Raw genomic sequence first — 25,113 nt, forward strand, 5'->3', positions numbered from 1 at the left:
GCCCATATAACATCATTGACTAGCATACTTAAATATCAAGGATTCATTATGGGCACCAGGGAATATAGGGTTGATTATTGAAGTATTTCACAACAGCACCTCTGACTTCAATTATTTTGCAACGGTTTAAGTGCCTCACGGCAATAACAGTAGTGTATGCTGATCTAGGTAGACATTTACCCAGATGGCGAGAAAGGCTATGTCTGTGTTTAACTGATTTAACTATAGTCTAATATTTTGTGGTCAGTCTAGATCCTTGAAAGGGACTTATCATGATGCAGGGAAACCACTAGAGATGTTTATATGCACAGGAGAGACGGTGGAAAAGTGTATTTGAATGAGGGAACTGAAGGGAAGGAGGACCACATCATGAAGAGAAAGTAGTCTGTGAATACCTTTGGGGAAAAAATGTAGCACAGACCATACATCCCAAAAGCAGAAAGGAAACTGATCAAATGGTTAGAAATCATTAATGTTGAAGAACTAGATATCCTTCTTATATATTTAGTGTTATTCACTTTCAATGATGTCTTCTCCATATTTCTTTATATTAGGTAACAATGTCTCAAATGGATTTCATGTAGAAAGACAAATATAATATATATGACAGATCAATGTCAATCACACAGAGAAGGGAGACCACAAGGATTTAAGGAGGGACCAAGACATTGGTCAGTATATTTAGAGGTAACAGTAGTTGTATCAGCAGTACATTACATTACATTATTTTGATGGTAACCCAAAGTACACAGTGCTCAATAGTGCTCGTGGAAAAGTAAACGGCACAACTGACAAGTGGAAATAGTGAGAAAAAAGTAATAAATGGCTACAAAAACAACAGTAGATAATTCTGATGTGGAAGATGTCCAGAAAGGATCGATAGCCAGTTCGGTAAGAAAGGAATTAATCGTGGTAAACAGCCAGATTCAGTCCACCTTCACGCCTCTCCGGATTCACTTGTGGAAAAGTGAACTGGCAAGTGACAAGTGGGAATAGTGAGAAAACAGCGAGCAACGGCGCAAGGAACAAAAGTAATAAACGGTAACAAAAACAGTAGATAGGACTTTTTACAAGGTTTGTGCTTTTTTATGGAACCAAGATGACGCTTAGACAAGTGCTGAATAGTTGACGGCGTTTCAACCCAGATAAATAAGGGTCATCATCAGGACTGGGTTACTTTACGTTGGAAGGTGCTGGAAAAGTGTCACAAGTGATTCGAGCAGGTGAATAATTCTGATGAGGAAGATGTCCAGAAAGGATCGGATAACCAGTTCAGTAAGAAAGGAATTAATTGTGATAAACATCCGGTGTAGTCACTAATCCAAGGGCTGCAGGAATCGGTAAGTAAAAAGCAGACGTGGAAGTTCAAGATGACCTGCTAGCTGAAATGTCCATGGGCTGGAAGAATCAACAATTCAGGACTGGAACCGGAGTAAAGGCGATCTGTAGCTCATTTGAAGTGAATCCGGAGAAGCGTGAAGGCGGACTGAATCCGGCTGTTTACCACGATTAATTCCTTTCTTACCGAACTGGTTATCGATCCTTTCTGGACATCTTCCACATCAGAATGATCTACATTTGTCTTTCTATATGAATTCCGGTTGAGACATTGTTGCCTTTTATAACGTATTTACCCATCTCAACTGGACCATCGGGTTTTCCTCCTGTTGTTTTCTTTTTCTCCAGATTTCTGGCACACAGAAAAATGGTGATTGTTCTAATGTTTTAGGTCTGACTTGACAGTGCATTTGTCTTTAAGATGTATTGTTAACAATTTGTTGAACTATAAATTAGTGTGCTTTGGGGCCACCCAAATGAATAATGCTCATTCACCTTATGCTGTTGGCTATTTTGTGTATTATTTAGCCTTACTGGAAGTACTTCCAGTGTAATGCAGGAGTGATTATTTTATATTTTAAAGTACACTCAATCACCACGCTATCACTTCCGTTCTTTATTTTCTGTATGCATTCTGTACAGAGCAATTCTTACCACTTTTTTCCTCACATTGGCAGACAGGAGGCTTTGGTGTCATAAAAAGCATTTGTGCATGTGTATTATACAAACTGCATTTGTGAATTCTTTTGTTAACGGGCTTTAACACAGTACAAGCCAGACCTATTGGCTTTGCCAGTGCTTGTTTGAATTAAAACAGATACAGTACACTTTAAGATTGATTTTCGGATAAAAAGGAAAACAAATAAAGGCTAGTTATTACATTTTCTTGGACATCAATGGCCATGTAAGGATTAGTTAATGAATGGTGTGTAGGAGGGGGATTTTTCAGAAATTGCTTTTGCCTGAATGCTACAGGTGATGGTTGTTTAATCTCTTGTTTGTATGCGATTATTAGAACTAATCTTCTCTAAATGGGTCTATCCCTGCTCCCGAATGACTAAACTGCGAAAAGAAAACTGGCAAACTAAAGAAACAAAGGTTTTAGGGTTTTGGAGAACTACAAATCAGTAGTCCAAAACGGAATGTGGATCCTTGAGACTGTGCTGGAGCAGAATTCTAACTGAGGTAGATTTAGTATGGTTATCTTGGGGAAACCATAGAAGGGTTCAGATTGCTTCATGTTCCAACATTCATTCTTAAAAAAGGTTTGCATCCCACTTCACCGAAGCCTAACCTTTAAAACAATTTTGTTTTGTCTCAGTTTTTGGTTATTGACTTGCCACAAATGTGACTTCTCCTGGGGCCTTGATAACATATTTCATTACTTGCCAGTCTGAGTGCTGAGCAGGTTGAATTAAAAAACACAATGAGGTTGCCAGTTCACCATGAATCCGTACCGCCTGAAAAACTTAAAAGTTGTTGGCTGTGTCCAGTAATAACTGCCAGTACTTAAAAAACAAAAAGCTACATTTCAATTGACAAATATCACTAATATGATGATGAAACAGCTTGTTATGCAGACTGCCAATTATTACCATTTTGATCCAAGTGGGTTTTTAATTAAAATTCTGAGTCTATAAATATCCCAAAGACTGTTTAATTACGTTAAAATAGATTGTTTGAACCGAAAAATGCATCCAATTCAAAGTGAAAGAATACATATAAAAGTAGACCACCGCTTCCAACAGTTGAATGAGAGGAGCAATCATTTGTCCTTTTCAGATCGTGGCCCGAGAAGATGGAGTGAGGAAGTCTAGCAAGAACCTGCTTTTATTGATAAACATCATCTTACATTTCTGCATTGTGGATTCGTACGTATCAGCATCATCTGCAAAGTTCTTGAAGAAGCCAAACTATATGATGGAAAAGATATGTCCTGGACGGACATCAAGACAGGTATATTCTTTCAGTTTTGTTTGGGAGTATGGTATGTGCCCTCGAACAATGGTGTGTATGTGGTTGACCGATTTGGTTAGAATCATTGGACCTTTTTTGTTTTTTTGCACATCCCATTATGCCATAGTAAAGCTAATTTTGTATGTCCTAAGAACATTGTGAAAGCAAATTGCTGAAAAGAAGAGCTTGAATACCAGCCAATCTTTGTGATAGACAATTTTCAGCTTTAGATTTTGGAAATGTTGATCTCATTATTGCTTCTCTGATAAACTTCTTTTCAGTATCGCAAACTTTGTGCCTTTGCTGGCTGTCATGAAACTGCACGACCAAGAAAGTATTGCTTAGTCCCTACAAAAAAAGAAGCTATTCATTCTGGGCTTAAAAACAAAGTTTCAGTTACATTCTAGCTGTATTTAGGTCTGTCCTGGCGTTAGCAGCGCTCATGTGTTGCTCATGCCATGCGAGCGCCTCTTGGAATCAATACGGTTTCTGAGAGGGACTTTAAGACCCACCCCTTCTTTCCATTGGCTTGCATCATAGCTTATGCCAAACGCAGCCTTTCTATTGTGAAGGAGGCTTTTTAATCCCTCCTTGTTGCTGGTCTGTCCACTTTTAGCCCCGCACACGTGGACTGGAGGTTTTACTGGCAGCGTGACACTCTCCCCTTCATTACTCGGTGTAGGCACTTTTTTTGGATGAAAGCGTCTGCCATTCCGCAATGGCAACAGCTTGTTTTGCCCAGAAAGTGTCAGCCGTTCCGCAATGGCGAGAGCTTGTTTTGCCCCTAGTACCGAAAAATTGCTCAAAGCAGGACGTCTTCTAAGGTGTTTTTACTATTTGTGTGTGGCCGGTATCAGAGCTTCATTAAGCAATAGACATAATTGCTGCGGAGGAACAGCTATATTTGCACTGTTGTCCTTTGTAAACTGAGGGCGGTTCAATATTCAAGTTTGTGGGGCTGCTTTCAGCAATCAACTCGTATCCCTGCGCAGTGACGAGGGACAGCCCCTGAATTTAATAATTGTATTTCGATTGTAATATAGGTAGCCAGGTTGTGAGTTTCAGCTACAAAAAATATATAGCACAAACCGGTGCAGCGTGTTTTCCAATAATACAGCCCCTCGTTCCGCTATATTGCAGTCCCGGTGAGTACCTGGTCTTGTTTTTTAAGCGCACCATTGCGCGATTTTACTATAACGGCGGCCACGCTCCTTTCGTTATAGCAGCTCACCATATATACGTTTTTTTTTTTACACGACCCATGCCGCGCTTTTACTTTGTCAGCCACATGCCTTTATTTATAGGCTCACCGTATTTACACTAACATTAAGTGGAGCTCCAGGCCTGTGTGGAATTAGCAGCTCGTCAAATATACTTTTATTTTTTTAAACGCACCTATGCCTCACTTTTACTTTGTCAGCCACATGCCTTTATTTATAGGCTCACCGTATTTACATTAACAAAGAAATTGTTTTTAAAAGCGCACCCATTCCGTGATTGTACTTTTAACATTAATGGCGGCCGTGCACCGTAGATTGACTTGCTGAAATTATTTGGGAAAAGGGATGTTGGGGTAGGCGTGGGAGGCCTCACAATGTAAAGAAGCCAAGCGACAAGGAGAAGTAGGTATTTGGTAGTCTAATGTGCTCTCTGCACTACGTGTAGCTCACTTTCAGTTACTCCTGACATCTGTGTGAGCTTGATGTTGTGAAAATGATTTTGAGAAGCTTGCTTGTTTTATTTGGGTTGTTCAGGCAGATAGTTTGTCTCTGTTGTTTTGTCAGGGGAAGAATGAGTGTGCTTTGTGTGTTTCTCTCCCAGGCCTGTGTGGAATGTGATGGAGTGTGAGTTTTGTCTCGGAATCAAGAGTTAGACGTTCAGCCGTAGGCAGAGGCTAAGGTGCGAATATCTGCTACTTTTGGTCGGCAATGCAATAGGTCTCGCATTTGCGAGGGTTTCAGCTATTGGCTTTGTAAATGACAATGCCTTTTATTTATGTGTTGGTTTTTAAAACAGATAAATAAAAAGCAATGTCATTTACAATGTCAATAGCTTAAGCTGTCCCAAATGCGAGACCTATTGTATTGCAAATGCTTGTTTCAGGCTTGCACTGATGTATTCGGCTTGGGCATTTGAAAGATTCTACTTTGAGAAGCCAGCAAGTTAATTCATTAGGTTTAATCAATCAGTGAGGTTATGATTTTGAATAGCACAATTCACGGACGAACCTCTTCGCAAAGGTGACTTTACAACTCCAATAATGGTTTGAACTTCAAAAATGTTTACACTTTGTTCTCTCTGACAGCTTATGTTCTTACAATCTTTCAGTGGCAAAAGTTTTTGTGGAGTGCTCCTCCAGCAAAGATATACATTGAGTGTTAGACCTGTGATTGGCAGCGGCTGTGATACCAAAAGATGAGTTTACAAATGCCCATTTAAATGTATTCACCACATCTATGAATTCCTAGAGTTAACGCTGAAAATGCACCCTGGGGTTTAACTATTGCTGAGCCATTTTAAGTGTTGGTGAATTCGACTTTTTTTATAACGCGAATACACAGATCTATTTGGCATCTTCAGACAACTTTAATTTTGCACCTGCTGTAAGTGCAGTGGAAATGAAAGCACAGACATACTTTTAGTTGGTGCTCTTTTTTCCTTTTTGGGGGGGGGGGGGTGTGTCTGTCTCTAAATATATAGGGCAAACCTTTCAAAGCCGCGCTGTACACCATGCTAGTAGTGGTCACGTTGGAACATTGGCACAAAAAGATACCTCCGGTTCACTGGTTTTAACGAAAATTGAGGGGGCCTCCCTGCAAGGTATGTAGAGGGGCCCCCTCCGGGCTCAATTAGGAGCTCTCCCGACAGAGCGCAGTGCCGAGGGGGCCCCCTGGAGTTTCGGGCCCCCCCGCACCGCGTGGGCTGCGGGGGCCTGTGTTACGCCCCTGCTCCCGTTTTAAATTGGGCAGGGTCCATCCTTTTACTGTATTATCTGCAGGAGAGTTGGTAAAGTGGAATGATGGGGGATGGCCTTCAAAAAAGTAAAAAATCGACTCACAGCCCCGTTTAGGTCAGTAGAACGTGTTTTTGGTATCATTTGTCCTAATAATTTACCATTTGTAGAGAGAGAGCATTGCACAAATATTTTTCCCGTCACACTAGACAACTTGAATGTTAAGTTGTACAGTAACGCTGTCTACATTATTACAATAATCCTCAATAAAGCATGAAAAATCACTGAAGCTGATGTTTTAAAGAAAATAGGCTAAAATCCAATATAACTATTGCATTGTTTCTGTCCAGACATTTATACTGCCTGTTTAGTTCTAGCATGATCTAAAGATGTTGCAGTAGTGATTGAATGTCTAGTTGAATAAATTGCCGCTGGCAGCATACACTACCGAGGCTGTGTAATAGCGGTACATGTACTTTGTATATTGCTTGTGGAGTATCAAGTTTACAGGGGAAGGCTGGGAGGTTGTGGAAACAAAATTCTCCAGAGGGTTTATTTTAGTGCTCCTCTCTCTTACCTTGGTAATTTGCCATTGGTATTCCCACATAATATGTTTTTGTGTATATAGTTTAGGTTAGCATGAAGCGTTGACATGATTTGCCTAGGTAAAATTATACGGGGTATGTGATTACTGGAACCATGAAAAAGGCTTCCAGGCAAAAAACAAGCCACATAGTCCATATCTAGGGTTTAGAGCCAAACATTTGGTGGTACTTCTTTGTTTTTTATTTGACCAAGTCACATCAGAGAAGCCTGTGTTCTAGTCGATTAGAATGTTGTGTTTAAAATGAGACACACCTTTACATGTTTTAAGAAACAAATCAATCATTGCAGATGCTTAGGATGAAAGTCTGCAAAAAACCCAAGGGTCGTCATATAATCCATTTTCTGATGTTTTTATTTGCCAATTTGGTATTTGTGTCTTTTTGAACAAAGCTAATAGAACTAATTCTAATATTCGGTTTTCATTCTGTAATGCAACTAAATGACTAACTGTAATTTAGTTACTGACAAGAGAGGTCTAATTATAAAATTAACTTGTGGCTTCTGAAAAAGTAAAAGTACCCCTTTTCCACCAAATTCTGCAAAAATATGTTTTAAAATTAAGTACTAAAGCCACAACTTCTTGTCACTTGTAAATATGAGTGTTTGCTTTGTGTGACTTATGTGTTTCTTATGTGTGGGCTTGTATTTCAGGGAGCACTCACTTTTGAAGACATTGCAGTCTATTTCTCCGAAGAAGAGTGGGCAATTTTAGAAGAGTGGCAGAAGGAGCTGTACAAGAATGTAATGCAGGAGAATTACGAGACGTTGATATCTTTAGGTACGGAAGTGCGTTCATCTGTTTTTTTTGTTTTATTAACATCGTTAATTGCCACATTTTTTTAATAACTAACCTTTTTGCAGTAAAGTAAACAGAAACATTTCGGTTATAGAATAGGATGTCTGATGTTTTGAAATCTGCAGTCACTAGTGTTGTATCTTTAAATATTGATATGTGTATCTAGTTATACTATTTTTATGCAATGCTTGTCACCCCTTACCCTCAGACTGTATTTAATTTAAATGGAGCACACTGTATCCTATCCATGTTTCTGTATAGTCATGAGAGACAGGCTGTTGCTATATCTGCAGTATAGGAATCATGAGGCTGTCCAGCTTGACGACAAAGCTAGAACATAGACTTGTTATTTAATTAATTAATACCACTAGCAGTCCTTGTGAGATCCTGTATGCCTTGTAGTAAATGTGGAAACCCCTTACCCAACCACATCTCTTTCTTTTGGTAAAAAAGTGAGTACACCATTAATTTACTCCTTTGATGTTCTTGGTGTCTCCTGCTACTATCATGCCTATCCTTTTTTTTAATTAGCTCTTGTGATGGTAATGTTCAGATTTTACTTGTGTTCCCTCAAGTATTTCAATAGTTTGGGGGATCTGTTTTCACCAGTTTGATTTGGAAGGCAGACTTGTGGTCATGGGAGGGATTTGTCTTGCAGAATGAAAAGCCTTTTTAATTTATATGAAGAAGGCTCTGATATATTTTTTTTAATTTCAAATATTGGGATTAACATTTCTTTGACAGCATAGTTTGTGGTATGTTTAAAGCACGGCAGGGTAAGGAGTGCCCGGTTGTTTGGAGATTTAATGAGATGCTTAATTTCACATATCTGAGGATCAAGATGGAATTTGGCTGTGTGACGAAACACTTCTTAAATGATTTCTGATTAACTGTTCTGTTTTGAAGAAATACCAATTTTTCAATAGAGAACATTTGCAGGTCATGGTGATTCTGCACTGTCGGTTGCTTAAAAATCATCTGGGATTTTAAGAGTGACAATTTTAAGGGGTTTCCCATTTCTTTCTGTATCTTTTGATTATTGTTTCAGGTGTGTTCCATCATTGATAGATGTATTCAATCTCAATTTAAGTTTATTTTGATGTATGTTGCTTGGTCAGCAGTGAATATTGTATTTAGTTATGGTTTACCTTTCACAGACTTATAATGGATGATTTTGTTTTCTGTTGCTTTCGGTGCCCTGTTCATTTATATCTTTTTGATCAGATTATCAGTTAAATTACCTGTAGAGGGGAACCTGTTGCTTCATGGCTTAATCTGTGTGCCTGAGTTCCTGAAGTTGTTTTTGGAAGGAGCCATAGTCCCAGTTTGTGTGTAGATCATAAAGAGTCCCTCCTATTCGTCATTTCTGTTTCAAACACCAGACATCACAGCCAGTACGTACTTTCTAAGTGTGACCAGCCAGTTGTTTCATAGAAAAGATAGAACAATATGGTATAAAATCTGAGATCCGTCATCAAACAGTCTGTTTTATAAAAATATTTTAGCCTTCGTAGTTTAAACAATGAGCATTTGAGCTATTTTGGAGGATAGCTTTTCTACATTTCTGCATGTATGCTGTATTTGATCTTGGCTAGGAATGATGTTTTTCACAGTTGTGCTTAATAATTCTGCTTATTTATTAGACTGGCACCTACTTTCATGGTTTTTGGAGTTCGATCAGCTGATGTATTAAGAACGTTTTAAAACGGTCTGTGTTCTTATTGTATAGTGTAGCTCAGAAGTTAAACTATCAACTTTTCCTTTCAATCTTTTTGTGAAATAGTTGGAACATTACATATAACAGTAATCTAAATACACATTATTGCACAATCAATAACGTATTAACGTAGTCCTTTTGGCGGGTTTGCTAGTATGGGGAGCACAAGGTGCTATGGGCCTAATCTGTTGTTTGGCGGACAGAATACAGACGGCCAGGGTGGCAGAGAACGTTAACTGCACCTCTGATGGACTACCGTCTGCCAGATTTAGAGATCATTGCCGGCTCGCTGTGATCCCTGTACGTTTTAATAAAGGTTTTGTTTTTCTGAAACAGAACTCCCAGAGTGAGAGTCAGTTATTGAAAAACAAAAAAACAAATGATCCCACACCCAGGTTTTTTCTGGGTGTTGGGGGAATGGCATAATTTGGGTTTTTCTTTCAGTCTCTCATTGCCAAGTTTTACCGCATTCATGGTGAAAAAGATCTCCCTCTGTCCACCCTAAATAGGATGGGCAGTGAAATGCTCTTCCTCCAACGGCCTGCTTGATTGGCCGCCAAAAGACGCTTTCCATTGATGGAGCCAAGGAGGGCTCAGTCACAGAAAGCCTGTCCACCAAACTCTAAATCAGGCTATATGTTCCTAAATGCAGCCTTACTGCTTTGGACCAAGGTACTTGTTTACCCTCCAGTGTCTAAATTTACAATTAATTTTGTGTTTAAACAAGGATTATGAATACTTAAAGGGCTAGTTTGCAAAAAATCTGTGATTGTTTGGTCCCATGATAATCAACAAATGCTAAGGCACTGCAGGCAACTGCTGGAAACCTTTTAACTCACTTTTTAATGGTTCTTGGCAGTTTGGCAGCTAGCTATGGTCTTGCCTTATATACATAAATGAACTTAAAATGGCTGCTTGTTACGTCTTTTGTAGAGAAGATTCAGTAAACTGATTGGATTATTCTTAAAATATCATGGTGACAAGGTGAAAAATAACTACTGTCTCTTTGCTCCAGGAACAGTGGCTCTATTGATATTGTGTTGGATGGCTGTCTCAGAAGGTGCAGTCAGATAACCTATGGTGCAGTATCCTTTAGCAGTAGACACTGGGCAGGTGGTGTAGGAAAAGGAATGTAAGCTTCTGAATGAGAGGTGCTTAGCTTGATAGAGCAGTCCTTAAAGCATGGGCGTAGGAAGTGTGGGGGACGTGGGGGATATATCCCCCCCCCCCCAGATTTTGGAGTGGGGGGCACACGGGGGACAAGGATGGGGGTGACGAGGTGACAAAAGAATTTCCCCTCTCCCTTCTGTTAATCACAGGGCCATTAGCCCGCGAAAGCGCTACCTAATGGCCCTGTACTTGACTTGTGACCTGCCTGCAGTCAAAGAGGCCACCCGCCCTCTTTGTCCTTTGATATGCTGCAATAAGGCTTGGCTGGTCTTGGGGGGCAGAGAAGGAAAACAAACTCTTGTCTCTCTTCCTTCATGCCCAGAGAAGGCAAGAACAGTGTCTGCTTCTGCGCTGCCTCTAGCTGTCTCGTCCCCTCTCTCCATCTCTTTCTGTCTCTGTCTAGCACTTCCTTAAGTGCTGATTTCAAGAGACAGCTGTTACCTACTCTCTCTTGACTCTCCTTTTATTTATTTGTTCCCTGTTAAATGGATCCAAAAACGAGAAGAACACTTTGCCTGGAAATGTCCCCATTTTCTGACCGTTTTCTGTTCCAAAGTACAACCTCGGGACGGAGAGAAAAATAGTATCAAAATATGAAAAATAATTAAATATCCAAATAAAGCAATACAGAGTGCTTGCAGACAGGCCAGATTGGTGTTATTCGCACCCACACACATTAGCACCACGTTAAATAGTTTGCCAGTGAAGCGCTACTTTCTTTTTATCTTCTTTCTTTGACTAACATTGTTTTCCCAGGGTGGGGAAGTGAACCTTTCCTAAAGGGACTGCAATGCCTTGTTGATGGGTGGAGTGGAAAGCGTTTAATATTGTCGTTTTCAACTGTTTTAATGATTTTAGCATATAAAATCTGTACCGCAGCTCTGTGTTTAGAAATGTGGTCTTTTTTAATCCAAACTGCTTACATTTTGTAAGGATATAAGCAATCGACATTGAAACAGGTCCGTTCCTGGTTCTGTAGTCATGTCCAGAACTTATCAGGCAAAATCACTTACTGATTTCTGAATAATGAGTTTATAACTGTTACGGTAACCATGTTGTTCCTGCTTACATTTCACATGCTTTGCTCATCCTTTCTTTCGCTATGCGTGTTTGCTTTTTTCAGGGTGTTATAACTTTTTTCAGGCAGCATTTTACTCTTGTCTAATGCATAAATTGAATTGAGTCACAGCACAATTGGGTTTTAGCTGAAGGCAGTGCAAGTTTCTCCCAGTTGGGCAGTATGGTGTTCAGTGTGGGAGAGGATGTGGCACTCTGGCCAGAGCTGCCAAATGGAAAACCATGTTCAGCCTTCATGACCAGTCCACCAGACCACCGTCCTGACAGAGTACATTACGATGCTACTCCTTTGAAGGCCCGATAGACCTTAGAAGCCCTGGTGTCTTAGCACCAGCAGGTGGACCCTAACGGTGGCAAGTGTGAGTTAACCTTGAAGGCCTGTCCACCATTATCCATGCAGCTCACCTCCAGTCTTGCGGGCAGGCATACAAATAAGCACACACTAGAGTGACAATGACTGTGACTGAAGTCACAAGACCTTTTAGGCCAGTCCACCTTACCCATTGGTGCCTCCATTGGCCTTTTTCAGCACTAGTAGTGCAACTTACCAGGGGTTGGCAATGTAGGATTTGCATGCACACCAGACTTAGGGGGTGATTATAATGGAGGTGGAACTGCTACATCACCCGTCAGTGACGGTCCCACCGCCATCAGTAATTGTATCACCGCCCGCCATATTACAATGGCAGGTGGTTCCCTGGCAGTCGGCACGACAGATCACCACGCACCGAACGGGCTACTTGAGCCCTCCTGTGTGGCAGAGGGGCTCGTAGCTCCTACAATGCTGGTAGTGCCTACCAGGCACCGCAGTAGGGATTATGATGTCCTTTACCCACCAGCCTATCCATGGTGGTTCGCCCGCCATAGAGAAGCTGGTGGAAAAGGACATTGGGGGCCCGTAGCAGACCCCTTTACCCCCGGCACCCAGACATGGGACCTGAGGGGCACCTATGGTGCCCCCCTACAAATCACTGCACCATGTGGCACTGCCACGTAATGCAGTGATATACGTAAGATGTCCCATTTTTTACACTGCAACGGGTGATGCAGCCAGCAGTGCCTGCCCCAATGTAAAAGATAGGCATTGCGATCGCCATAGCGGCAGTCGCATTGAAATGCCTATCGTGAGGCCTCCGTTTTGTAGGCGAGCGGTCCCATTCCCCAATTCGATGGCGGTTGGACTGAGGTCCGACTGCTATCGTAATCAGTCCCTAAGTTTTGGGTAGAAAGAGGGCAGGGACTTTGAAATTAGGTTGACCATGTGGCCCTTATTTTGGTCATATGTAATGTTTCTGTGCTGCGTAATGGGGAAGGAAGAAGGCTTGGGTCCTTGTGTCTTGCAGAAAGGAGAGAAAAGGTTGTATCTGCTTTTCAGGAAGGATATACAATGCAGAAAGGACCAGACTAGCCACTCTGGCATTTCCTTTGTGGGCTGCAAGCCAATGAAGCGTAATTTAAGTTGGTGTCTGCAGGTGAGGCCCAACTGCATTCTTTGTTAGAGACCGGTACATTATTTAAACCATCAGACTGTAAAACCAAACAAGAGAGAGAAAGGCATCAAGAGTTGTGGGCAGAAGGAGGAAGGGAAATATGGAAAACAGAGAAAAGGGAGAAAGATAAGAAAGAACCTGGAAGAGTGAGATAATGTGGAGTGAGAGTATGTTGGTGGCTGAAGGAGGCAGGAGCTGAAATCAAATAGACAGCCTTGGTACTCAACAACCCAGCTCCGCCACAGATTCCCTCGCTACCACTCTTTTATAGTGCTGCTCAAGTCTCCATAACCACTCTCTCAGATGCATTTAATGCGTTATATAGCGCCACTCATACCAGTGCAGGGTGTCAGCTCAAAGTCAAAGTTTCAGGCTCACCGGGATGACGCCCTGCGGGGCTACTCCTTGCGGTAGGTCTCAGTCAAAGTTTTTACCCTCTGAATTAGAAACTTTTCTGGAGCTTTTCTTCCCGGGGTCCCACGTAGATCTCACCCAGCCCTGATTCGGTGAGGGTTCGCTGGCTTGCCTTGTGACGAGCTCCCGGTCAAACGTATGGAAGTCCAACCTCCGAAGCTTTCCAGCGGTATGAGCCAGGGATCCAGGCTGGCACACAGTTGATGGTGGGTGGCTTGGCTCTTGTGGTTGGTCCCGGTCACCTTTCCTATGTTCGGAATTAGAAACTTTTACAGAGCTTTTTCTTGCGGGTCCCTCAATGCTTTTCAATAGGCTGGATTCGGTGAGGGTTCGCCAGCTTGGGTTTCCGCCTACTCTTGATCAAACTCTGGAAGTCAGACCCCTGGAGCTTTTCAGCAGAAGGAACCTGGACGGCAGGCCAACTCATGATTGATGGTTGCCGGCTTGGCTGGCCAGGGTGAGCCGGTCCACTTATGGAGCTTTTTTCCAAAGTTGCTCCAAACTTCTCCAAACCTCTGAAACTTCTTCCTGAAGTTTTCCAAAGGGTCTCAAAGTGTCCAAAACTTACTCCAAGGGTCTAGAATCTCCAAGATGGTCATTGAAAGGGACTTCCATTTCCACAATCCACTTGGACAAAACTCTTACAAATTCACTTGTAGTTCTCCAGGCTGGGGATTCTTGGTGTTGGTGGTTCAGGTGAGATCTGTTAACCTTCAACTTGCAGGGAGTCCACTCTTCAATCCTTTTGAAGCAAGGTAGTTCACAGGGCTGTAATTCCAGATTGTGCAACAGGTACAATCTTCAGAGTCCAGGGCCTGGTTGGTGAAAATCAAACTCCTCAGCAGGGACCCTTCTTCTCCCAAGTTTGAAGCAGCATCATCTGAGAGGCTCTGTCCCTCTAAGATACTTATTTCAAGTTCTCTGGGTCAAGAAGGAGGGCACTCCTGTCCAATGAGGTGCACGGCAACGCTCCAGGGTATGACCACATCCTTTAAAGTGTGGCATTATTTTCTCACAGAGAGCACAATTTCTCCAAAATATTAGCATGGCTGATTTTCCAGCAGAGGGAGCAGAACTAACTAAACCAGCCTACAGGATGGCTTCATCTACCTAGGACCACCCCCCTTACATCTGGGAATTCCTCCTTAATCCCCCTATCCAGCTGTGGGGCCGGGAGAAGAGGTGTAAATGATTTTTCCAGCTTGTCTCCTTCCCTTGAAGAGCATTATTTACTACCCCTCCCCCTGGCTCTGGCATTCCCATGCCCAGCAACCTCTCCTCCCAGAAAGGTTTCCTAACTCTAGGGGTCATTTATCACCTCTTCAAACAGCCATTTTAATCCACTTACCTCCGACCAATCAAGGCAGAGCACTAGAGGGCTGAATTGTGGCTTACAGACAAGAAAGTCTTATAACTTCTTGTCTGTACATTTTGAATAAATTCAACAATACCATATTGTTGCATTTATAATTAACATTCTTCTGAGTCCTTTAATCCTAGTTTTATGGCTTTCCTTTGTCCTGTTATTAATTAATAACCTCTTGCAATGTTAACTTATGGGCTGGAGAGCTGCAATGGAAAAATGACCCGGCCAATTTCTCCAATACCAGGGCCTATATAAGGACCCTGCTTATACCTACAGAACCCCCCACCCCTGGAATACCCAAGAAAGACTCTAGGGGTTCTAGTTGTATCAAAATATTGCAGAGCCTTACTTCACAGTGCTCCTAGCACAAAAGTCAATTTTGGGAAGCACTTTACTACAATGTAGGCAGTGAAATGTGCAATTTCACTAAACCCAGGGCATATAAAACTAATTTTGTAAGGGTCCTCCTTGTAGATACCCGACCCCCACCCCTGGGACACCTGAGGGAAACCCTGGGGATACCTAATATGCCCCAACATTGTAGTTTATCAATTTGTAAATGCCCCACACCCAGAAGTCAAGTTTGGGCACAATTTGCATTTTAAAAGCAGTCCTGCAACACAGGCCTGTTTTTAAACTGACCTCAGGCTTCAGCAGTGCACACATGCAAGTGCAGGAAGGGCTGCTGGCCTCTACATTGCCATGCCCTAATATATACTAGGGACTTAAAGGTAGTTTCAATCCCCATGCCCTATTATGTACTAGGGCCTTGTAGGAGAGGTCATGCCAATCATAGGGGTAACCTAACCCATGGTGCACCCTAGTGTACGTAGGTGTTTTCACTGTATTTGTAAGTGTCTCTGTCAGCATAGCACTGGCCCTGGCCCAGGGCCTGGATAGGCAGAGCCCAGGGTCAGTCTGAGTCAGGTACCACCAGTACCGGTCAACAAAAGGTTGGGGAGTGCCCAGGACACAGGATGGCTTTGCAACAATAGAGAAGCAAAAACTCAGAATTTAAAGCATAACACCATGGTTGGGGGTTCTCTAATAATCAGAATTAATTTCCATCCTAATGAACCCAATTTCCAACATTAGGATAATGAAATACTGGGGAAAAAGTATAATGTTCTAATCAATACCTTGCATTTTTCATGCTGCTCTTTGGTGACGTAATAGCTCACTGTTCAATGTTAGGATTTTAACTGATAAACTGCAAATAGCAAAGAACCTCTCAGACAAAAGCAGTAACTCACTGACCTATTTACATTATAAGCATTTTGTGATCTGCATGGTACACGTTCTTTGCATCAGGCTTATTAACACACGGTGGCTACCTTACCATGAGTCAAAACTTCCACTAGCCAAACCTCTGATCTCTCTCTCAATAAGGAACATTAATCACCGAAGTTATCTTCACATTTTTATTGTTGCCTGAAAATTGCTGGTGACCAGAAATGCAGCAGCAGGAACTTTTCAAACCATAATGCACTTGCAAACATGACGCCCTCACCCGAAGTCGGAACCTTTGTTTGCTTGGTGCATGAAGATGGAAGATTCATATACATGTTTTCTTAACATTTGGTCTGATTACTATGTGAATGTAAATAACAATAAAGCATACATGCAAACTGTGACTACATGCCTGCTTATCTCAATACTTCACTTCATATATATGCGATTGTATTTGTTTAACGGGCGGTGATTTGTATAGGGTCACTTGAAAGTCCTCAAGGTTGTCCCTGTCCCCCCCAGAATTTTAGTGTCTCCTACGCCCCTGCCTTAAAGAAAGACAACGTGCCCAGCCTGAGGCATGAAGCTTATGCTGGTATCAATTACGTGGTTCTTGGAGCACATCGTTTCTGGCTAGTTGCGTGAGTGAACTGGGTGATGGTAGCTGAGACAGGCATTTTCAGCTATGGTGAACATCATCCCTATCTTCTAGAATAACAGTACACTCATTGCATCCAGTGACTGTTAGCTCTGCATTTATGCCCCATGTAAGATTCTTCATTCTTTTAAAAACTGTCGTTCATAGTTAAGCAATAATAGCCCATTAAAACAAAGGAAACACTTTTCTTGAAATCTAATGAGCCGCTAGTGCACTCGCGTCAAGAAACATTTCATTTTTAAACACATATAACAAACAGGCCCTAGGCAGATGAGGGGGAGTTCACTGACCCCATGATAACGGTGGCAGGGTAGAGGACTGTTAAAGGCGCGGAACCGAAGTGGCATGCATTGACAAAACAAGCAACGCGCCGAACAGCATGAGGCGTCCACCCTGCCATCTGCCGGGCCCTTGCCAAGTGTGACGGGGTGGGTTCCCGTGGGCCCCTTGAAGGGGGTCTGACCACCGACTGGTGGTCCGGCCCGCGTTTTCACCTACCTCCGTTTCGTCTCCCCAGCCCCAGGAACCGGAAGCAGAAGCGGACTGGAAAGCAGGAGACCCTGAATACTGGTGGCCGACCGCGAACGAGGAAGACGCCTGTTCCTTTAAGGAACAGGACTCGAGCGGCGTAGCCACGCCCCCTGAGAACGATGCGTCGAGGTCAAAAGGGACCCGGAACCAGGAAGCGTCGGACGGCGTTTCCCGAGCAGCGAGCCCCGGAGAGGAGAAGCGAGCGAGCTGTCGTCGCCCGGAAGAAGAGGACCATATCCAGAGGAGAACAGAGGTGCCGGAGAAGCCAGGAGGCCCACGGTCTGCGACCCGCCCCGCCACGGTCCCGCGGGAGGAACGTGGCTACAGCAGGTACGTATGGCAGGGTGGATGGGAAGTCAAGTCCCTTCCTTTAACGTGTGAAGTACATCATAGTAAACAAGAACCTCCGACCCCCTCCCTCTCACGAGCACTACCCTACACCTATGAGTGTGCTAGTATCACCTACCACTGGTTTCCTTCACTCCCGGTCCCTTCAAGTAGAGCGGTGTATCCAGTACTGATACTCGTCTGTCTTCTTTCCTTCCATACGGAGCCCGAGTGGGAAGACGCGGGGAACCGACGCAAGAGCCACCCTGGACCCTCCTCGCCATCCTGCTTATGACCCTGCAGCGTTCGCCAGAGAACGTATCACCAGTAGAAGCAGAAAAACTTACACGCAAATAAAACCTTCTTTAAGAACCTTATTCAGGGTCTCTGCCTCTCCTTCCGTTAAAAAGCAGGCTACTACCGAGGAGGGCGGGCTACCCCTCGTGTCCCCGGACACCCCGGGACAACTGGTGTCAGAAGTGGGATTGGAAGAACAGTCCGTCTATACCCCCGAGATGGACGCCCTAATACAGCACATGATCAAAGGACAGGAGAAACTGGAGTGGGCGGTGGAACGGCAATTATCGTCGGCACAGGCCGACCGGGAGCTGTTTAAGGCCACGTTCACCGCCCAAATAGAAAGCCTGAAGAATGTGCCGCCTCCAATAGCGACCCCCCTAGGGGACATACGTGTGCATACCCCTCACCCATCCGGCATATCGCTCCAGAAGTACCTCCCCGGAGAGGATCCCGACGCCTTCTTGATGAATTTCGAGAGAGCCGCCCGAGCCTTAGGCTGGCCCGAAGACAAGTGGCCCTTCTTCCTGGCCCCTTTTCTCACAGGAGAGGCGCAATCCGCCTACCAAGCAGCCAACCCCTTGGGCAACACTCCCTATGCCACCATCAAGGGGGTAATCCTGGATCACTTAGGCCTGGACCAAGAAGCCTATAGAGTCCGGTTCAGAAAGGAGAGAGGCACCCCTGGCGAGAACCCTAAAACCTTGTTCTTCAGACTCAAAATGATGGCCGACAAGTGGCTGACCCCTGACTCCTGCTCCAAAGAAGAGGTACTCCAGAAAGTCTATTTAGAACAGTTCATGGACGCCCTCCACTACGCCACTCAACGATGGCTAAGACAACATTCCGGTCTAGGAATAGAGCAGGCAATTGAGATGGCGGCCAACTTTGCGAGAGCCCAACCGAAGGCCCTCCCCTGGGACAATGAGAAGACCGCTAAACATCCCCTACCCGTGAAAACCCAAACCCCTCATGGAAAAGCCACGCCTCAAACCCCCTGGAATGGTTTCCCCCATGGGGCGAGGACCTCAATGCTACGAGTGTGGGGACTGGGGACACATCGCCCGGGTGTGTCCTAGAAAACGACCCACAGAGGAACCCATGGAGGTTGGGTATCTGCCCCGGACAGTCCTGTACTCCGCCGAGTATGGGGTTGAATAGCTATCAGGTTAGGGTACTCCTAGACTCAGGCTGTCGTCAGTCAGTAGTACAGGAATGCTATGTTCTCCCTACCCAGTACGTACCAATGTCCCTAGTTCACATAAGATGCGTCCATGGGGACGTGAAGGCATACCCTCTGGCCTCTATCACTCTGAAGCACAAGACTAGAGGGCCCTGTACCGTTCGAGTAGGGGTAGTGGATACCCTGCCTGAAGATGTCATTTTGGGGATCGATAATCCCGAATTCCTTTCCCTGTTTCGGGATATACTTAAGAAGCCCCCTCCGAACCACCACAGCCCCCGTCCAGCGTATCTCACCCCGGAACCCTGGGTAACGGACCAGAGCTTCCGGTTCGCACAAACCGAGGACCGAACCCTGTTCAACGCCTGGGAAACAGCCCACGCCCAACAGGGAGACCAAACCCGGGTCTACCCGGGGTTTCAAATCAAGAACGGGCTCCTATACCGTTTAGCACAGGAAAACCGCCCGCCCCAACTGGTTGTACCAAAGGCCTTTAGGGATCAGGTTCTTTTCTACGCACAGACACATCTCACTGCCGGTCACGCAGGAAAGGAGAAAACCACGGATGTCATATTGAGAAGTTTCTTCTGGCCGGGCATCTACAAAGAGGTCCAGGAGTACTATGCCAGGTGTGAAGTCTGCCAACGAAGGAACACGCACCGACCGAGTGCGGCCCCCTTATATCCCTTGCCCATCGTCGGTGTCCCTTTCGAACGCGTGGGTATGGATTTGATAGGCCCCTTGCCGAGAACAGCCAAAGGACACGTGTATGCGTTGGTGTTGGTGGACTACGCCACCCGGTTCATCGAGGCGTTTCCTTTGAGGGCCCCCACCACCGCTGCCATCTCAGATCGGTTCGTGGAGCTGTTCGCAAGAGTTGGTTTCCCTAACGAGGTGTTGACGGATCAAGGAACGCCGTTTATGTCCAGACTGATGAAGGAAATCTGCAAGACATTGAACATCAAACACCTGAGAACCTCTGTCTACCATCCCCAGACCGACGGTTTGGTCGAGAGGTATAACCAGTCTCTGAAGGCGGTGCTCAAAAAGATGCTGACGTCCGAAGGACCCGAATGGGACCGACTGTTGCCATTGGCCCTATACGTCTTGAGGGCGCAAAAACAAAGTAGCCTGGGGTGCTCTTCCTTTGAGCTTTTATACAGACGCTTACCCCGTTCTCTGTTAGACATCACAAAAGACCTGTGGGAAAACGAGGAGATAAACGACCAGAAAACTGTATTGGACTATACGAAACAGTTGAAAGGGAAGCTGGGTAAATTGAGGAACCTGGCCTCCTCCAATCTGGAAGGGAAACAGGCTGCCCAGAAGAAACGGTATGACCAAGGGAAGCGACTGAGGCGCCTCTCCGTAGGGAAGTGGGCCCTGGTGCTACTCCCTACCGTCGGAGGTAAACACAAGAACGAATGGCAGGGGCCTTATCAAGTCGCGGATACCATCGGGGACACCACCTACAGGCTGCGCTTGTCGGCGCGTAAGACCCAAAGCTACCACATCAACCTCTTGAAGGAATGGTTGGGCCCCCCCCCCCCCTCGAAGCGTAAACAGCGCCTCTCCTCGAACAGGAGCCCCTTCCACAGTAAGAAAACTCGTGGTGAATCCCGACCTGACCCCTACGGAGGAGGCGGCCCTGCACGGAGTCCTACAACCGTATGCCCACATTTTCTCCGATCTACCCGGACACACCAGTATCGTGGAACATCACATCAACACCCCCCGAGGGTAAGGTGATAAAACAGAGGCCCTACCGGATCCCAGCGGCTCGTCGAGCAGCAGTGAAAAAGGAAGTCAGGGAGATGTTAGATCTGGGGGTAATCAGACCCTCGAACAGCGAATGGTCGTCCCCGATTGTGATGATCCCGAAACCGGACGGGTCCAAAAGGTTTTGTATGGACTTCCGCGCTCTGAATGCGATTTCCTCCTTTGATACGTTCCCGATTCCCAGGGTGGACGAACTGATAGAAACGATCGGCGACGCCAGGTACATCACCACCCTCGACCTCACGAAGGGATATTGGCAGGTGTCCCTTCGTGAGGAAGACAGAAAGAAAACCGCCTTCGTGACAGATGAAGGCCTCTACGAGTTCACCGTCCTCCCCTTCGGTCTCCATGGGGCACCGGCCACCTTCCAGCGCCTCATGAACCACGTACTACAGCCTTTTCTCTCCTTTAGTTCGGCCTATCTGGACGACATCGTCATTTTCAGCCGGAGTTGGGACGAACACCTACGACACATACAAACCATCCTAAATGCTCTACGCCAGGCAGGCCTGCATATCAACGCCAAAAAGTCCTGGGCAGCGTTTTCAAAAGTGAACTACCTGGGGAACGTACTGGGGGAGGGACACATAGCCCCCCAGACAGAGAAGGCCAAAGCCATTGCCGCAGTTCCCTTTCCCTCCACGAAAAAGGAACTAAGGGCCTTTTTAGGCCTCATTGGTTACTATAGGCGGTTTATACCCTACTTCGCCGAAGTAGCCTCTCCCCTGATGGATCTGTTGAGGAAAGACGTGACGCCGAGGGAACTACAACAGCCCTCCCAGGGTGCCCTCGCGGCCTTCTCCCACCTGAAGGTCTCCATGACCACGGCCCCTGTTTTGGCGTCCCCCGACTTCACCAAACCTTTTGTACTAGCCACGGACGCTTCCAATGTAGGGGTGGGGCGGTCCTCTCCCAAACAGGCCAGGATGGCGTAGAACACCCCCTATTATACATCAGTCGGAAACTATTTCCAAGGGAGGCCAGGTATTCCACTATAGAACGGGAGGGGTTGGCCATCAAGTGGGCAGTAGAGAAACTGCGGTATTACTTGGAGGGACAGCCATTCATACTCCATACCGATCATGCCCCATTGAGGTGGATGCACCAGAACAGTGAGCACAATCCCCGAGTGCTCCGGTGGTTCCTTTCCCTTCAACCCTATTCCTTTACGGTGGTGCATAAAAAAGGGAAGGACAATGGGAATGCGGGCTTCCTTTCCCGGGTGTTTCCTCTCCCCGATCGGGAGAGTCCAGGGGTGGAGGAGTTTGACGGGGTGGGTTCCCGTGGGCCCCTTGAAGGGGTCTGACCACCGACTGGTGGTCCGGCCCCGCGTTTTCACCTACCTCCGTTTCGTCTCCCCAGCCCCAGGAACCGGAAGCAGAAGCAGACTGGAAAGCAGGAGACCCTGAATACTGGTGGCCGACCGCGGACGAGGAAGACGCCTGTTCATTTAAGGAACAGGACTCGAGCGGCGTAGCCACGCCCCCTGAGAACGACGCGTCGAGGTCAAAAGGGATCCGGAACCAGGAAGCGTCGGACGGCGTTTCCCGAGCAGCGAGCCCCGGAGAGGAGAAGCGAGCGAGCTGTCGTCGCCCGGAAGAAGAGGACCATATCCCGAGGAGAACAGAGGTGCCGGAGAAGCCAGGAGGCCCACAGTTCTGCGACCCGCCTCGCCACGGTCCCACGGGAGGAACGTGGCTACAGCAGGTACGGGGGCGTATGGCAGGGTAGATGGGAAGTCAAGTCCCTTCCTTTAACGAGTGAAGTACATCATAGTAAACAAGAACCTCCGACCCCCTCCCTCTCACGAGCACTACCCTACACCTACGAGTGTGCTAGTATCACCTACCACTGGTTTCCCTCACTCCCGGTCCCTTCAAGTAGAGCGGTGTATCCAGTACTGATACTCGTCTGTCTTCTTTCCTTCCATACGGAGCCCGAGTGGGAAGACGCGGGGAACCGACGCAAGAGCCACCCTGGACCCTCCTCGCCATCCTGCTTATGACCCTGCAGCGTTCGCCAGAGAACGTATCACCAGTAGAAGCAGAAAAACTTACACGCAAATAAAACCTTCTTTAAGAACCTTATTCAGGGTCTCTGCCTCTCCTTCCGTTAAAGCGCAGGCTACTACCGAGGAGGGCGGGCTACCCCTCGTGTCCCCCGGACACCCCGGGACACCAAGCCTGACTGCGCCCACGGAATGCGCGTCCCGGGTGCCCTCGGTGTCACGAGTGGGTGCGTTCTCCCGCCCTCCCGCCGAGTGCTGTGTGATGGCTGCTACGAGCGTGGCCTCTGCACCTTCTGGAAGTTACATTAAGTCCCACGCCGAGTCCTGGTACGATTGGTTGGGTCGTGCCGCGAATCCATACAAACGTCGCAGAAAGGCTGACGTCTTCCACCATGTCTACTAATGCTCCCGTGTAAAAAAAAACTGCTGCAGCGTGTACCGAAGGAGACAGACCGGCCGTACACAAGCTGGGCCTGGGGAGGCTGGCTGTCATCGCCTGCAGGGCCCGTCTCAAGTGAGATAGTCCCCGAGGTGTGGTGAAAAGGACAGGGTGCTCCGCAAGCTTTGTGCTTTCTGTTTTGGCGCTTGACACCCCAGTGGTACTCAAAAACGATTTGGCGCACATCTGTCACTTCTCAGTATTGTGATCTCGGGCGAGTACCTGATGCCGAATAGCTCCGGTCTCTGGGCGCACACAGAATCTGTACGTACAGTTTTCTCTTTTACAGACGGCCCACTTGGATAGGCTCGTCTGCCTTCCTTCTGCTGCAAAATGTTTGTTATCTTTATGGGGCCATGTGGCCCATAAAGATAAGGAACCTTTTGCGGCAGAAGTAAGGCGGACAACCCAGTCCAAGTGGGCCGTCTGTAAAAGAGAAAAGTGTACGTCACGAACACCTCTTTTCCAATGGCCGTATGAACGGTGACGCCGGCCAATGGGAAAGAGGGGCGGGGCTTAAAGCCCGCTAGTGAATCTCCCTTCAAATCATAAAATCTTGCGAGCGAGAACGCGCATGTGCGCATTCGATGCCACAAGACCTAACGAGTGCTGGGCTACTTGTGTAAGGGTTCGGGAAATACCTGGCTTGGCAGTTCAGGGTGGACTGTCCCAGTGGAGCAGGGTCAAGACTAATTTGCATATAGCTGGGCATCTTTGCTTTTTTGCACAATAGCTGTTTCTCAGGGAGTTTTTATTGCTATTTATGAGAACTCATTATCTATGTGTGAGATCTCAGAGAAAGCTCGACCTGTGTGTGGGAATCTCAAAACTGTTTTTCAACAAAGAGTAAACATTTACTTTAGAATAAAATTAACTGCCCGTCTAGCTTTTTTTAAATTGACAATTCAGAAAAACGAGAATTTAAAAGCATAGACTAAGAGAAAAACAAAATATAGGAAACATTGGCAGGTAGCCCTATATTAGCACAATAACACAGCTAAATTTGGTTGGACAGGCTTTACCCACTTGTAGTTAACACCTCTGTTAATTTTTCTCGACTCCTGCCTCTGCGTGACACGATATCCAAGACCAAGGAAGTACTCCATCTTGTCTCCTATTGTTGCATCTAGATACACTTCAAATTCCTAAACCATGGCTATGCTCAGGAAAATAAGTTGTTAGACTTGTTTCTCTTCTTCAGATAACGAGCATTGGCACATGGGTACCTTATGGAGGAACGTGTGCAGTACTTCTTGAACCACTATTACAGCTTCCCATACCTCAGGTTTGTGTGTAGGGTGCCTTTGAGTGTGACTCAAATTTGGGTGTGTGGAACCTTTCCATTAATCCTGAGCAGCAGAGAGAAATTATAAGACACATGTGGGTTGTCAGTGTTATTCACAATAGGTGCACTCTCAGATTCAAGTGCTCCCATCCAGAAACTCCTGCTCAGGAAACCTACAGCCCACATTAACTGAACTGACTGGTTCAGGAAGTTCATGTACTGTGTGCGACAAAGAGCAATTGCAAGTACCAAGATCCCAAAAGTGCATAAGGACCTTTTCTTGATACTGCGTCTTAGTAAATCAGTGCCCAAAATAAAAATACAGGCCCACTATGACATGAAAACTACAATCAGCTGGATCAAGAAAAGGAAACGTATAATGCGGATTCTTCATTACATTTTTCTGTCTCTTAGCGGAGACTGTATGTATTCAGTTGCCCATCTGGAGGTTTGCTTCCACCTATCATTGAGTCATTAAAACTCCACTCTTCGG

At 45.7% G+C, this 25,113-nt stretch overlaps 1 protein-coding gene across 2 annotated transcripts in view; it reads left to right on the forward strand.

The window, feature by feature from the left end:
• Nucleotides 1-25,113, forward strand: part of LOC144773221 (zinc finger protein 425-like) — a 134,953-nt gene that overhangs the window by 19,423 nt on the left and 90,417 nt on the right. For both annotated transcript variants that reach the window (XR_013599930.1, XM_078658120.1), the window contains exons 2-3: nt 3,121-3,294; nt 7,505-7,631. Coding sequence is in view for 1 of the 2 variants with exons in the window: in XM_078658120.1 (XP_078514246.1) it covers nt 3,121-3,294; nt 7,505-7,631 (301 nt within the window). In the remaining variant the exon portion in view is untranslated. The remainder of the gene's footprint in view (nt 1-3,120; nt 3,295-7,504; nt 7,632-25,113) is intronic.

Source organism: Lissotriton helveticus, chromosome 8 (genome assembly GCF_964261635.1).
Source record: "Lissotriton helveticus chromosome 8, aLisHel1.1, whole genome shotgun sequence".
NCBI lineage: Eukaryota > Metazoa > Chordata > Amphibia > Caudata > Salamandridae > Lissotriton > Lissotriton helveticus.